Source organism: Phoenix dactylifera, chromosome 2, assembly GCF_051530095.1.
Source record: "Phoenix dactylifera cultivar Ajwa chromosome 2, Ajwa_hap1_PhDact_Kaust_v1.1, whole genome shotgun sequence".
Classification (NCBI taxonomy): domain Eukaryota; kingdom Viridiplantae; phylum Streptophyta; class Magnoliopsida; order Arecales; family Arecaceae; genus Phoenix; species Phoenix dactylifera.
Genome location: NC_143191.1, coordinates 42,990,966 through 43,007,997, shown reverse-complemented (window position 1 = coordinate 43,007,997; position 17,032 = coordinate 42,990,966). Strand labels below are relative to the sequence as shown.

The following is a 17,032-nucleotide window of genomic DNA, read 5'->3' as shown; positions in this document are numbered from 1 at the left end:
CCTGTTGATTATTTTGGAGAACTTCACCATGTAATACTTGGTGCACAAGACACCGCAAGCAGATTTTGTCATCCCTCAGGCTATGCTTTTCTGTTTTTCCTGTCAATTGAAAATTAAAAGCTCTGATTCCTTTGACCATCCAATATTAATTAAGGTAATTAATTAGTATTTTATTCTGCAGGCAGAAAATCTTATGCTGGAGAGAGGAGAAAACAAAGAGGTTATTTGAAACAGCCAGCTGAAGGGGTTTTATGGAGTTATACATCTCATTTGCTATTCTTCTCTTACCTTTGGGTTCTGTTTGATGATGCAGTATCTTCCTATCGAAGGTTTGGCTGCATTTAATAAGGTTACTGCAGATTTACTCTTTGGAGCAAATAATCCTGTCATCCAACAAGGAAGAGTATGCTGTTTTTTCTTATATTTTGATTTAATTTGCATCAAATTATGCAAATGGAGGAAATAGGCATGATTATTTTTTTCCTGCTATGGCATCTGTAATTCAGGTTGCTACTGTTCAAAGTCTTTCGGGGACTGGATCACTTCGTCTAGCTGCAGCATTTATACAAAGATATTTTCCTGATGCAAAAGTTTTAATATCATCTCCCACATGGGGTATGCATGTTCTCTTCCTAAGCATCTTTTGGCCTGCTGTGCTGTAATATCTCTTTGTCAGTTTGTCTACATACACTGGATCTGCTAATTTTTTTTCTTTTTTATTTATATGTGAACAGGTAATCACAAGAACATTTTTAACGATGCCAGGGTTCCTTGGTCTGAATATCGTTATTATGACCCGAGAACTGTTGGATTGGATTTTGATGGTATGCTAGCAGACATAAAGGTATACAAGACCTTGCTTTGGAGTCAACTGAACTGGGCGTCCTCTTGTATTCTTCAAGAACACCAATAATGATGCCCATTGACAGAGAAATTTTCCATCTTTTCTCGTGTCAAAATTCTAATACCCTTATTTGATATTACATTCATCAGTCATTTTCCTCCTGTATGTTTCTTCTTACTGATAGATCCTAAATCTATGTGCTGCCTCTTGAATCGTTCTTTTTCAGATGCCAATTTCACTTTTTTCTTTAATTTTTAGAATTGGAATATCTCAGTATCTTATGTTGCTAAGTTGGGAACCTTAAGTTTCAAGTTCCTGCTGGTTCTCAATTCACAGCCGTCCACTTCCATCTGCACCGGCCAGTTTTAAGTAATAATACTGTAAGAAGAGGTCTGAATTGATGTGAAGAAGTCTGATAAGATTTATTTAAATTAATTGATTACTTTCTTTAAAAACATTGCCGTGGTTGATGATTTCATTGCTTTGTAGAACTGATTTATGGTCTTGATAAGTAAAATTCCTACTTCCAAAAGATGAAATAACTATTTCTCTTAATATTTCCATCCAGTTTATTTAATTATTGATTTGCTTTTGTAGGCTGCACCAGATGGATCTTTTGTTCTGTTGCATGGCTGTGCTCACAACCCAACCGGAATCGACCCAACTCCTGAACAGTGGAATAAAATTGCTGACGTCATTCAAGAGAAGAATCATATCCCTTTCTTTGATGTTGCATACCAGGTAAAGCAGCTTCTATATGAATATTGTTTGCTTTACAAAATTTGTGCCTGACCTTGAAATGCTGCAGGGATTTGCCAGTGGAAGCCTTGATACAGATGCATACTCTGTTAGGTTGTTTGTTGAACGTGGTTTGGAGCTTCTGGTTGCTCAGTCCTACAGTAAAAACCTAGGGTTATATGCGGAAAGGATTGGAGCTATTAATGTTGTTTGTTCATCCTCGGATGCCGCAGCAAGGTACAATAAATGAAATTGCATGATTAGCAATTAGTTGGGTTGTTCTGTATGTGGCTAACAGTATACTCTGATTGTTAGTTGATGCAATTTCAATATATTCTTCTCACGATTAGGGTGAAGAGCCAGCTGAAAAGGCTAGCCCGGCCAATGTATTCAAATCCTCCTGTCCATGGTGCTCGGATAGTTGCCAATGTCGTTGGAGATCCAACTCTTTTCAATGAATGGAAACAAGAGATGGAACTAATGGCTGGGCGAATAAAGAATGTAAGGCAGAGACTCTTTGACTATCTCTCACAGAAAGATAAAAGTGGAAAAGATTGGTCTTTCATTCTCAAACAGATTGGCATGTTCTCCTTCACTGGCTTGAACAAGGCACAGGTAGACACACTCCTCTGAACTAAATGATATATTGTTTATATGTGGTTGGCTATAGAAATGAAGATTTTCTGAAAAAAAAATTTATTTTGTAATTCTGCACCATCTTCAGTTTACAAATTCTCATGACACTGCAAATCAGAATGAGCGGTCATATTGCCAGTATATTTTCTCATATTATCTGTTTTTGTCTTACCAGAGTGATCACATGACGAACAAATGGCGTGTATACATGACTAAGGATGGAAGGATATCTTTGGCTGGTTTATCTCTCTCTAATTGTGAATACCTTGCAGATGCTATCATGGATTCATTCCACAATGTCAGTTAGAATGTATCGGATGTTGAGTTGCTATATTCTGTATCGATGGCAATGCTGGGACTTTTTGATCTTGTTCCAGCTGTTACCTTGAATCATGGTAGCGAATCTCGCCGTAATTAGTTTGCTCGCTTGCAGCCATTTTGTGATGAGAATAAAATAGTGCATTTCTAAACAATTATTAAAGCATTTTGTGTTTGTGTGCAATAATAATTATAGCCTTGATTGTCTACAAAGGCCTTATTTTTTGGTAAATAATTAAGAAATGTTTCTATATTTAATTGTTTACATTGTAAGATATGGATATATGGCTTTTGAGTAGAGAAGATCGAGGATTATTGATGACTTGCTCATGGATTTTATGAATTTTAATGCTCAAAAAGAAAAGACGATGCGACTCCACATGCATGGTGGTGATTTGGTCAGGTGGATGAATGACTGGTAGTATGAGAGACGCATGTCTGCCTCAGCATAGGACTGCATTCTGAAACATAAATGGATAGACGCTTGCTCTTTCCAATGTAATTATGCTATCAATTATATTAACAAATTACATTTTTTTCAAAAGTGCTAGCTTACGAAGTTGGCAAAGTTTTTGGCGGTTGCAGGCGTCCTATCTTTGTGAATGGATGGGAAAAAAAAAAGGAGAAATTTTGACTCTATATAATAATAAAATAAACTTTATAAGTATGGCATATTACATGCATTTGAATAGATGCGGTGCACAGTGCTTCACAAATGCATGTATTGGAGGTTTAGGCTGTATGGTAGATATGGTAGAATGGACGAGATCATTATCAAGATCGTGTACTAATAAGATTAATTTATGATGGCTAAGGTCGGTAGAACCACCAGAATGAATAAGTTCATCGGCATCACTTGTTTTGATATGGTTTTTGGATTTAAGTTGCCTATAAAATGCAAGAACCTGTTGAAAAAGGTTATGAGGGCGGCCATGGGCATTATCACAACTTTCGTCCCTTCCTCCTTTCGTCCGGAAGAATATCATAGATCAGCGGTACAGTTGCATGGTGCTAAGGCAACGACAGCTGTGACCAACGCAAATGCCATATAGCAGCCATTGCCTATGCAAAACTATTACTCGGCTGCTGTTGGGTGTTCATGAGGCAATTGGGGTGCCCGGAAGACGGACATAGTTGCCATTTATAAAGCCATGCTGTCGTTGTAACCATACGTGGCATGATGGAAATGTTTAATCCCGCAATCTAATCACTCTCTCTGACAGCTAAACCTAAGGTTGACTTCGCTCGATTTTGTGCTGCAATCTAGCATCAGTGCACCGGGGCGCAATACACCTTCGTATTGCTTTTCAATAAAACATGCCAAGCGGATATTTGTACCTCGAACTGAACTACATCTGCTTCATTATTGTTTAGGGCCTGTTTGATTGCACCGTAGTGATCAAAGTGGAAAGGGATTACTTTTGGAGAAATGAGTTTGGAAATGTTGCTTTTGCTGGAGTGATACTTCCGTCTGAAAGAGGTGGAAACTAGAAAGCTGTAGTTCTAGAAATGGTTGGAGCTGAAGCTGGATTCTAGCCAGTCTAGTCGTGTGGTTGTATTGAAAGTGCTAGGATGCAGACATGCAGTCACCCATGAAGTGATCAGTAAAGTTATCCATAGCTTCTGATGGATTATGATGGCTAATCCTTGCATTGTATATAGAAATATTAGGGGGGGAAAAAGACTGTGATCCTAACCTTATATAACATTAGCTTTATATATAACTAGCACACTGCCCAGGTACATTAATGCCTCTGTCCAGCTGTAGTTAGGAGTTTTGCATCGCAACATGGGCTCCTCGAATTGAGAAGAAGATGTATAATCATTTTGGAATTACTTTATTGTAAGAGAGAATGAGACTGACGAGAGAACAAGCTATGACTATTTGTACGAATCAAAGTGTTGTAAGAGGTCATGGTGGAAAATCCCCCTCCATGTATTATTGATTGATAATATTAATAATAGCAGCATTCAAATTTCTCCATGATGCTCTTATTGTATTTCTTTTATAAATTTACTATTTTAATCATGTGAACAAATAGAAAAAAAATCTATCAATTAATAACAAGAAATCCTTGATCGAATATCAAGTCTATAGTAGCTACATCAGGGAGCACTCAGAAATCAGGGAGCATCATGGCTCCTGCCCTAAAAAAGTCCATAGCTGATAGATACAACCACAGCTCAATATGCAGTGTACACACACACACACACACACACACACACACGCGCGCGCGCACGCACGCACACATACACATACACATACACGTATACGTATATGTATATACACATGTATACATACATATATATATATATATATACATGTGTATATATATATATATATACACATATATATATAGATATATATGCACGATCTCAGGATAAAAGGTCATGAGGCTCCTGCAACTGCAAACTCTGGGAAGTCAATTATACACAGCTTTATTCTTGCATGTAGAGAGATTTTTACTGTTTTGAAACCGTGACAACAGGTTGCAATGGAGCAACCCCTTACTGTTGCACCAAGCCTCACCCAAGTGTTGATCTCAACATACATTGTAATATGTGCCCCACTAATGTGAAGGTGTTATTAAAGTAGCAAGCATTAATGTTTTCCTTCCTCTATCCAAGGTTTGAAGTTTTGGCCGAAAAGGAATAGTTTCTGCTGGTTCATGCCTGTTCCAGCGAGCTTAAGCCAAAACTAACTATTTTACTTTTTTTCTTTTTTCACAAATAAATATTTGTGCAGTGCTTTCTAAAATTCATTAACACACATTTACCAAGGCTCTAATGATCTAATCCATGTTATTTTAAAGAGATATATGTAATTAGTTTTATGTACACTTATTAGTTTATGCATGATTAAGTGATATATGATATTTTACTCCATATAATAGTAATTTACACGAAATGATTAATGCATAAAGCTTCAAGAAAAATGAATTGTATCGAAACTACTTGAATAATATAGCTATGATTCTACATGACTTAAAATAAAATAAAATGTCGTGAAAGAACTTGTCTTGAATTTTTTTGAATTTTTTTTTTTTTTTTGACAGAAACTCTGAAACTTAGGCAAATTGTCAAAACCACCCGAACTGCCAAAACCAAAACTCTATGGAGTGAACCAAAACCAAAAATTAATCCATACAATTATGTAATTTTTCAATTTTATAGGAATGTTAATTTCAAGGATTAAAGTACTGCATAACACTGTCATCCTGTTCTGTAATGAAGCTGTATGTATTGTGGGTGCCATGCCCACCTGTGCAGTGTTGCATCGTTTGATGGCAGTTCTTGGCACACATTGGCATGGCAACATGCCAATTCAGATGGCATTGTGCCAATGCAACATTGCCATGTGCAAGGCACTGGCACAGTGTATATCATGTTATGCCATTCTAACTAGCATTTAAGTCTATAAATATACCTTGAAAACATATCAAGATATAACCCAGCAATTATACAACAAGTCAATTGTCTTCTTGAATGCATAGATTTCAAAGATAAGTTCTTACTAATGTTTTCCTGAAATAAGGTTCTTAACAATGTTTCATAGCCCATCCGTACAAATATGATGAGAGTGGAAAAATGACAGGAAGCCAGTATAATCTACTGCTACCGCTTTTTATGGTAGCCTGGACAATGTTCCTCAAAATCCTATGCATCTCAGTCAACAATAATATAATATACAGAAGTATGTATGAGGAAAGCATATAAACTCATAAGTTGGAAGTTGGCACAAGTAGAAGAATTAAAGGAAATGATGACTTACTATATGCTGCATCTTGCCTGCAAAACCCGTCTTGAGAAAACAAAATCCTTCTTTGTGCCACCTAAAAAGCAATGTCTAGAGAATAAGACACAGATAATGATATCATCATTACAAAAAAGCATAAATTTTTGGGCCAAGTGAAGATTTGATGCCGATATGGTATCCAAACTCGCATTGAGAGATACATGTCCATGAACCCAAAACATGATGTTCTGGTTGGATACAGGAGTTCAGCTAAAGTAATTCCAACATGCTGAAGCATCAAGCTGAAAAGGTTACACAACAAATAATCACATAAGGATGATAACCATCCAACAGAAGTAGAAAATAAATTGTTGATCAACTAAAGGGCTACCTTAATCCAGATAAACTTAACATAGGGATTTGCATTCATGATTAGGTGCTTGAACAGGGAATTTGTTCCCAGAAACTAGTTGGAGAACATAAAACACATACACATAGGATAATATTTTTTTCTTTAGGGAAATGTGGAAACACAAGACCAGGATTTTTATTAAGGTTAGAAAATTGTTTGGCCCAAAAGAAAAGGCTCACTTATGGCAAAAACAAAAGCACCAAAACTAAACCAAGGGAAAACAAAGTCCACATAAAACACAAAAAGATCCGGGAGTGAAGCTAGGTAGAAGTCCCAGTGGCCGAAAGAGAGGAAGATATTTTTCGAAGTCAAAGAAGTAAGAAATCAAAAAAGTCTCTCCACACAAAATTACTCAATCGAATAGGAAACCAGACATATTGATTTGGTCCAATCCAAATTTCATGCTAAGCTTCGGCAGCAGAGATCATAAGCTTCTTTCCTTCTGAGGCAGTTTTGAAAACCTTTTGCTTCCTCTCAGTCAAAATATTCAATGTACACCCTTGGGGGGAAAATCATGTGGTTTTCTTTGTTTCAAATAAGAACAGGCTAGATTTCTATAAAGGAATTCTGAGAGAGAACAACCTACTTTATAAACCTTTCCCTTAAAATTTTCACCTAGTGGAGAAGAACAAATATGTGTGCACAAAAATATAGCATTTCAACCAATCTTGAGTACAGCTCCAAGTTGTTTCAGATGGAATTGGATCACGTATTAATAAAAGGACTTTTAACGGATCTTGAAAGTTCTTACAGGATAATGTCAACCCTCCTTAGAATATGAGGTATGATTTGGTTAAGTGGAAGAAGGTGCCAGCTCCTAATGAACATTCACAAAACTCATGTTCAGGGAAGAAAATATGGTATCATAATTTCTTGCTAATTTGGCTTGTGATAACTCTCTGAACACTTTTTTTAAAATTATTTTTCTCAATTTTCATTGCCTCTTCTTTAGAAGGCACCATCAGGTAATCAGGTAAATGTGGTTGTGCCAACCCCAGGTATGAGAGATGCTAAATCTTTGTATCCTGCACTTTGTGGTTCTTTTGAGAATCCATTGTTTCTTTGCCGATAAATAGGTAGGGATGTGTCTAATATCCAATCACATTATCAGGTGATCAATTAAAAGTGCACAATAAAATTTCAGATTCCAGGATGCATAATGTACATACTACATGTTTTGCCACTTTTCAATTATTGCATCGATAAGAAGCAAGTATGCATTGCAAAGGAAAGCATTTATTTTGGGACTTCTCTTGTATCAAATGCGTTATCTGATCACTGTATACTTAGTCAAAAAAATAAAAAATCATCAGAAGACTTCATATTAGGAGTTTAATGTATTCTGACAATGCATAGAGAGGATCAGAAAGGATAAAAAATTTAGCATTGTTTAGGTATTAGGATCCAAGAAGGGGTGTCCAAAGACAAACCAATATTCACTCACCAAAACATCTTGATTAAGGAAATCCAAAATCATCAGGAATCCCAGAATATTCCCAAATGGAATTCATGACATCACTCAGTACTCATTTTCTTTCTTTTAGCTACACCTTCTTTGTTTATTGGCAGCTCCATCATTAAATTTATGATTCAACACTCTATGCCTTCATTTAGATGTTGGAAGATCTTATTGGTCCAATAAGATCTTCCAATGGGGAATCTCTTTAGAAATTGTGGTGAAGCGGGATGTTATGGACTCATAGCCCAAATAGCATAAGCTATTGGGTGGAGGATCGACCCAAGCTTATAAACTCATGTGGCACTCCTTGATTGACCAATTTGGCATTATAACAATCTCCCTACCCAACCTTATGACACCCTCATCATAGATTGGCTTCTCCTCGAGAGGGGGGTAGGCGTGCACCCATGGCCCAGGTCCTACTCGACCTTGGTATCCCCTAGTGAGAGGCCCACATAACTAATAAGGCTATGATGCACACCAGGCCCACTCTGATACCACCTATCACAGACTCAGCACAAAAAGCTTAAGCTATTGGGTGGAGGACTGGACCTGCTTTTAAACCCATGTGACACTCCTTTATCAACCTATGTGGGACTATGATAGGGAGCTCTTGAAAGAGATATGGTTCTTAGATGGACCAACCAATTTCTTGTTTTCAGGGATAACTAATCACTTTTGGTAGGTGATTTATTTTTCCCTAAAACTAGGGATTAATTGCTTCTCCAACCACCCTGTCTTTTTTGGCCTCCCCGATTTATGCTTGAGTTCTAGAATATTTTCTCAAAAAGATGCCCGCCAGAATATCTTATCAGACCGACAAGATCTTTCAATATCCAAACAAGCCCTACAAGTGGCAAAAGGGAATGCAAACAATCTTTGATGTCATGTTGCCGTTAAGTTTCCTCCTCATAGTTGTAGGAAAGTCACAATGCATCTTCATCACATGATTCACGACACCCAAATTCTTCATCATCATAGTCCCAGGCCCCTTAAACCTTCATCAAATGGTCGGGGGACATCTTACATCTTCATCAAATGGCTGAGATATCTTAAGTCATGATAAGATGGTTTTCTGACACCATAAATCTTCATTACACAATTTGAAGACAGTTTGAGTCTACATCAAACAGTTAGAAGGACATTGTCTTCACTACATGGTTCACACACGACATAATTTTTCACTAAACATTTGGAGGACACTAAGTCTTTTATCAAACAATTCATAGACACCTTAAGTCTTGATACACAATTGATGGACACCGTAGGTTGTCATGACACAATCTGGCAAGTCATACATCTTCATTATCAATGTTCATTTCTCTTGCATCACCAAAAATGTCTGAAGACCTATAGATCTACAATATAAGCTCAGCACCTTCCATGAAAGGCCAAGTTTCATTACTGATGGCCTATGTTGAAGTTTGCTTCTCAAGGTGGTGAAGGAACAAGTTTTGAGACATCAAGCTTCATCTGTTATACTCCATGACGAAAGGGTACACTAAAATCACTAGGGACAGGTACTCCTTGAGGTTGGTTAAAATCTATGTTATAACTAGAACCTTTAATATCAAGAGAGCTCCATTTGAAAATAATTCAAGATTGATAGAAGCCATACTTGAAACCCATCAGGTTTAACAGGGAGATTATACTATCCATTTGTCCTTACTATAGTTTAATTTGTTTACATGCTCCAACAATCCCCTACCAGGATCATCCACATTTCTACTTCCAGCAGCTCTTAACCGGAATTACAAGACCATCATAAGCCACAACGACATTGTTTTGACCTCTAGTGCTCTCATCCTGACAGGAAAATGCGTGAAGACTCAGTACCAGAAACACACTCAATACCATTCATGTAGCTAAGGGATTTCAGTGCTAAAGATCTATGCCAGCGCTTAGCTCCTAAAAGGACAAGGAGAAGTCTGGAGGCATCTGAGACATTCTCCATCATTATCCATAAAGATCAAGACTATGATAAGAAGTTTGAAGACAAACAACATTACATCCACTGCATGACTATAATCCTTAGGTTGCTAAGAGGAACACATTTTGGTTTAATCATTTGTGTACACTGTGCATAATATTAATGATATAGCATATGGTGCATTTATTCCTCTATTCTGTAACCTTTTCCCACACTTGCACAACTATATGATAAGGTTGGGTACAGGGATCTCAACCACTTAATCAAGGGTCATCTGATTCACGGATCAAATTTAGTGAAGTCATACGACACATTTCACCAAAAGTTACCTCAGATCATCATTATCTATGAGAAATTTATTGCATACATTGAATCCTATTTACAAACCCAAAAGTTGCACAGACATTTGGTTCTTAGACCTTGTACATGTTAAAGGTCCAGATTAATGATGTAACACTTCCAAACATTTTTCCATGGTAAGGTTGGGGTGACACTTCTAGCAGACACTTGCGATGTCTTGCTGTGAAAGGGACTCCCAAATTGTCCTCAGAGTCCCACCTCCTTCCATACTGTGGTTTGGACAATACGTCTGGAGTTTGGAGCTTGCCTAAGCACAATCCAAGGAACCTATAATGAACTGCAAGAATAGATCATGCATGATAGGCTTTTCAGAAATACTCCTTTCTTTTCTAGGGACCAAATCTGATTTGTAGATCCATTTAACAGAGTATAGATGACAAAAGCTTTACAACTAAATCATATGACAGTCAATAGAAACTCCATAATGCATCAAGAAAAATATTATGAAACATAAAAACAACTTAGATCGATAATATGCATGGCTTCCTTATACAGACTCATATAATTCACTTTTTTCCCATTCGTATAAGCTTCGTAAAAGCTTGGGCACATCACCTCATTCTGGGTCAAACATGTCAGAAATGCACTGAACAAAATATCAGCTAAGGCGCTTATAAGATCATTTAAACATTAGGAAATAAATCATATTCAGAGTCGATATTTAGTCTGCTGTGGCCACTCCCTCTAAAAAGATCATACTCAACTTGTTAGGGAAGTTTCATGAACGTTGGATTATCAAGACAATGGAAGCAAATAACTTCCATGCACAACACATAGAATAACATGCCAATGCTTCAACCAAAAAAAAAAAAAAAAGAAATCAGCTACAGATGTTATTGGGATTAATTACATAGCATACACAATAATGGACATGCATAGACATCTTAAGTGAAAAACACTTAGGGATCATGAACACAGAAACTATTTTCTAAGTCACAGTAGGTTAAGACAAATTCAATTGCATATTGTCCGGTCATGCCATGCACCTACAGACTACCATAAGTTTAGGTTGTATGGTTGCATACCTGTATCTTGGCCTGCCCAAATTCCTCCCATCTGTCTATGTGCCTCCCCAAGAGAAACCCAAGTGAACTACCAAAGACAACTGTGAAAACTTAATCCCTGGATCAAAATCATGATCACAATTCTTTTTCTTTACAAAAGAAATGCAACAAAGATCAAATAAGACAGCAAAAATTTCCTTTGAATTAAAATTTCATAGAGAGAGAGTACCAGATATTGTACAGTTCATAGTGGTCCTGTGAGTTTACAATGAACAAGGGAAAACAACTTGCATATTTCCCATCATAAATGCATTATGAAGTCGAACATGTGTGTTTACAATGAACAAGGGAAAACAACTTGCATATTTCCCATCATAAACGCATTATGAAGTCGAACATGCATCCATCATTGGGTTAGATCATGGTCTGCTGAACCGACCTGTACCGGTCGGTTCAGCCTGTACTGAACCGGTGCCGACGGGCACCGGTACGGTACAGCGTATAAAAACAGTTCCGATTCAAACTGGGTCAGAATCGATTGGTTCCGTAATTGGACCGGCTTGAACCGGGCCGGTTCGCACCGGTACAAGCCGATACCGATGCGAACCGGGCACCGGTCCAAGTCACTCTTTCCCCGCATGTGGGCGCGCGGGGCAACGCGCCCCACGCACGGAGAAGAGCGCCCACGCGGCTGGAGCCCGCGTGGGCGGCATTTAACGCGTCCGCGCGGACGCGTTTTTTTTTTGGGAAACGCGCGCGGACGCGCGAGCAGAGAACGCGCGGCCGCACGCGATTTCCCGGGCAGGAACCGCGGCCGCGCGCGCTTCCCCAGCAGGGAATCGCGCCTGAGCGCGGTTCTCCGCGCAGGGCACCGTGCCCACGCGGGCTGCCAGCCCACATGGGGGCATTAAATGCCACTCTGTAGCATTTGACGGGTCCGCACACGTCCGGGGATGCGCGCGGATGCGTTTTTTTTGTTTTTTTTGGGAATCGCGCGTGGACGCGCGACAGGAGAACGCGCGCCTGCGCGCGATTCCCCTCGCAGGAACCGCGCCCGCGCGCGATTCCCCTCGCAGGAACCGCGCCCGCGCGCGATTCCCCTCGTAGGAACCGCTCCCGCGCGCGAGTCCCCAGTAGGGAACCGCGCCCGAGCACGGTTCCCGCCGCGGGGCACCGTGCCCACGCGGGCTGCCAGCCCGCGTGGGAGCATCAAATGCCACAGAGTGGCATTCTGTGGCATTTGACGCGTCCGCGCGCGGACGCGTTTTTTTTTGTTTTGTTTTTTTTTGATGTCCGCGCTCCGATTTGGTACCGGTTCCAAGCCGGTACCAGAACCGGTACCGAACTGGAACCGTACCGGTGCCCGTGCTCACTAGTACGCCGGAATGTGATAGTCATCGCATGGAATAAAACTCCTCTCCCAGTGAAGAATGCATACAAGATAACTTTCATTCTTAAAAGTACAAGTCGAAATAGTAGATGATCTTACAAAGATTAAATAACTTGTGCTGTTCATGTGTATGTGGACGTGGGTTTGTGTTGGTGTATGTGTGTGGCCGTGGTTTTGTATGTATGTGCACCGGCATGCATGTGTATGGAAGCGAGTGAGTGAGAGAGAAAGAGAGAGTAATCTCCTCCTTTAGAATCATTTTCCATTAGAACAAAATATTCATAAATGTATGTACACTCACAATAATAATTTATTGGAAAACCTAAAAACCGTAAAATGTGTACGCTAGTCAGCCTGCAGCATGTGGATACAAGCCTGTGTGCATAAGTGGTTTACTTTTTCTGCACTGAGCTTTAATATTTGACACAATTTTCAATTCTTCATAGTCCTCTGCTTGTATCATTCTGCAACCACTAAAACACAAGGTACTGACAATTGCCCATCTTAACTAGCTTTGTACAATTATCTGCGGACTACAAGCCAGTGCAGTGAGATATCTTAGTCAGCCATCTAAGCATGCCTCAGATGATAACAAGGCATGGTTTCTGCAGTGTTAAATATCATTCAGTGGTTGTGAATTCCCAATGTAAGTCCCTCAAACCTCTTGGAATAACAACAGATATTGTTTCAGGAAAAACAAAAGTGAAAAATCAGATAAATCAATCACAGAAAACTAAGAAAAAAACAGTCTGTGCGTCTAAAATCTTTTGAAAGTGAATCAAATGTGTTGGATTTTGACTCATACTTGGGTAATTAACAAGAATATTAACATCATTAACGTTGCTAGCTCAGACTCTTATCTATCATTTACAAAGGACAACATGTTTACACATCTAGACTATTTTCAGGTAATTGAGTAGATCCTCCTAAACAGATTGAAAATAATGTTAGTGCAGCAATGCATGTAATTTTCATGAAAAAGATTTTAAATATTGATAGAATAGATGAATCACACAATTACCACTGATAGCACATAATCAATGACCTGACCATTTATGCAGAAATTATTTTTTTCGGTGTTTCAAAGTACAAGGTTTTAGAAAATATAATGTTTATAAATGGTAAACTTAAGATCAAGAGATGCCGTACCGGCCCGAATCGAATGGTACAGGATGTACCGTATCATACTGGTTCGGTACCGGTACCCAGTATAGGTGGCATACCGAATATCGGTATGCCAAAAAAATTTTGTACCGTATGGTCCGTATTGTACCAACACTGTGTCAGTGTGGCATCAGTATAGGGTCTGGTATCGAGACGGCGAACCTTGCTTAAGATATTATCTTCCAAAAAAATGTATTAGAACTGGTCTCAAAGGCAAAATCACTTTCTTCTCCTTTTTTTGATCTGGTCCAATCGGTTGAAGAACGTGAGAATGTAGAGTCCCCAGATAAAAAATAGCATTTTTTCATTAGATTACTTGAATAAATAAATCGTATTAGAACAAATCCATACCTGAGAGGAGGAAAGAACGATAAACCTATAAAACAAAAAGCATACCAAAATTCCATCACTAACTACTGTAATTAAAACTGACAATCCCCGTCCCATCTACTAATTTAAATTTAATTAATTCTTTGACGATTACCCTATGATCGACATTTCGGCACCCCAGCACCTCCATCATGAGAGAAGGACTTATAACACCTTTCCTAATGGGTTTCTGCATAAATAGGGGGAAAAAGACTGCAATATAAATATCTCAACTCCAGACAACTTGAATTCTTCTCATGTTACAGACATCATAAATTTGGCCAACAACTATGACATTTACAGTATCATATTTCATAATTTATAGGCAAAACTGATAAGTTAAGAGAAATGAAAACAAGCACAGTAATGAAGAACTAACTCAATATACAATTAAAAGTAGACCAGAGAGTAAGTTCTCTGCATCTAATTGGAGGAGGCAGGCCTGTAAAAAGTCAATTTAGGAATGCATCTGCAGTTAATAGGTTCACTGATAAAATTGTCAACTGTTTCTTGATTCAGTCTTCTATGCTATAGTAGCTTTTGTACTTACTGTTTTCTTCTCATTTGAAAACTCCTAAACGTTTGTAGCATGAAGTCCTATTAATAATCCAGGTCGAGAATCCATGTCAGCAGTCATAGGGTCAAGCCTGTCATAAAATTTGACAGCTTCCTCGATAGAGGCATTACATGGTGTAAATATGTTAGGTTAAGCTGGTAGGCTTTGAATGATTCTGAGTCACATGGGCCTTATTAGTACATTGATAACAAAAGCTACAAAATATTTTTCTTAGTTGTATTATAACAGGAGACACTAAGTAGTAAGTACAGTGTTGAGCCAGAGAAAACACTAATGCGTGATGGCTAACATGAATATTTTGATGATTTGAAGTGTCCTACTCTTTTTCATTCTGTTTATTTTTGGAGTTTTTGGGAGGATGGGGATCATCTAGTGTGATGAAGCTTTAGGGTTAAGGGCAAGGAACACCTGCTCTATCTTATGCAGTTTGGAGTATTCAGTGAGAGTAAAGATTCGGTGAGGAGAGCCGATGTGGAAGAGGAAGAAAGCATATAAATTTTTAAGCTCTATAAAGAATTCTTGATTCGATTTGCTAGACTTAAGGCCTTGAATTTAATTTTTGAAGAAAACAGATCAAATGGTTCAAAAGTTTCTTTTATATGTTATAGCTATTTTGGCTTTAAAAAAGAAAATGAATTGAGACAAAGCTAATGATCAAAAACTGTCATGTTGTATTTTCATGCTGACTAAAATCATCATCAATAAGAATCACTTGCTGGAGCAAATCTTCAGAAACTCTTGCTTCCTAGTCCCAGCAATTACTTGCCACTTCTATTTTAAGTGTGATATATCGCATAGAAAAGAACATCATGATTTTAATTATAAACTTATGCACTATCCAATTTAGCAGTTAGGCTAAACTTCAAAAGAATTCTATTATATTCCCTTAATTTCATTAAAAACTCAACTAAGACACATATTATGCCACAGACAGAACAAAATAATTCAAAAAATTGATGAACCAAGTGCCAAAAATAAAACATTAGTTTTCTACTCATAATCACGTGGTTTCTTTATAGCAGGGAGGTATTAGATGGATTGAATGTGCTTTGGACAATCAAGCATCGTGAAGAACCCTAGTTTGTCCTTACATGCATCTCAACATTGCCTTCATTATGAATATCGAAATTTATAACAACTAATGTGCGTTCTTTCAACATCAAAACAGTACTACCGTTCAAATGAATTCCAAGTGGTGGCCACCGATACCAATACATCAACAGGAATTCCCATTATTACATCACACCAAAACAAGAGGCACAGAGAGAATTTTAATACCAAAGCAATATAGCTCAAACAAAATAAAATCCAAGGAAACCATCAATGCTTTAGAAAACACACACGCACACGAAAAAAGAGAGAGAGAGGAAAGTGAGGGGGAAAAATTTTCCTGCCATGCATTTCTTGTAGCCAAGCCAATTCGATCATTACCATATTGCAGTAACCACAATTCTAAAAGAAACATAATCAAGAAAATCTCAAGAAAGAATCGATGCTTCAAAGATCATAACGAAAAGAACAAGAAAAATGGCCAGGATCTTTTGTGAGGGATAGAACATCCTAACGATGCCATGGTTCTCCAGTTCTCCTGTGGATCCCTCTTGGACATGGCGACGTACTTGACCCTAAGTAAGAGGAACCGGAGGTGGCAGTACTCACGGCCGAAGGAACTGACGCCGACGTGGTAGACCCAGCAGGAGTAGTCGAGCTGCCGGCCGCTCCAGCTCCGGACGACGATCTCCTCCGACCCGTTCTCTGACGCCGTCCGACCCCTCGCCGGCCGCCGATTTCTTGGACGACATCCTTAGCCCCTCCGATCCCTCTCAAGAAACCAAAAGAACCCCAAGAAAAGAGGAGAGGAGAGATGTGTCTTTGGAAGCGAAAGAACTGGGAATGAGTCCACTCAACGTTAGTCTTTGGAAGCGGGAGGGGAGGTGGCGGAGAGGACCGTTGTTTCTTGGAAGGAGAGGCGGTGGGATGATAAAATTGTAAGCATAAATTTAAATAATAGAAGAATAAATAATTTTTTAAAAAAACAATATACGAATTTTAAGCAGAATATGTTTAATAATTAATTGATAATTTTAGTTCATAC

The 17,032-nt window shown here is 38.5% G+C and overlaps 1 protein-coding gene and 1 long non-coding RNA gene across 5 annotated transcripts in view; one reads left to right on the top strand and one right to left on the bottom strand.

Annotated features, from left to right (window-relative positions):
* Positions 1-10,267, top strand: part of LOC103703656 (aspartate aminotransferase, chloroplastic) — a 27,429-nt gene extending 17,162 nt beyond the window's left edge. For 2 of the 4 annotated variants that reach the window (XM_008786579.6, XM_088716505.2), the window contains 8 exons: positions 182-220; positions 314-403; positions 507-615; positions 735-844; positions 1,442-1,585; positions 1,653-1,819; positions 1,933-2,197; positions 2,394-2,699. In XM_008786579.6, the coding sequence (XP_008784801.4) occupies positions 182-220; positions 314-403; positions 507-615; positions 735-844; positions 1,442-1,585; positions 1,653-1,819; positions 1,933-2,197; positions 2,394-2,525 (1,056 nt within the window). In that variant the 3' untranslated portion in view covers positions 2,526-2,699. Of the gene's footprint in view, positions 1-181; positions 221-313; positions 404-506; positions 616-734; positions 845-1,441; positions 1,586-1,652; positions 1,820-1,897; positions 2,198-2,393; positions 2,700-9,956 lie in introns of those variants that run through there. The other 2 variants (XM_088716504.2, XM_088716506.2) reach the window with 2 other exon arrangements.
* LOC148714832 (uncharacterized) lies at positions 4,911-17,032 on the bottom strand. The gene is made up of 3 exons (XR_015975649.2): positions 16,597-17,032; positions 11,459-11,555; positions 4,911-6,369 (listed from the first exon to the last, which is right to left on the bottom strand). It is a non-coding gene; the product is annotated as an uncharacterized LOC148714832 (long non-coding RNA).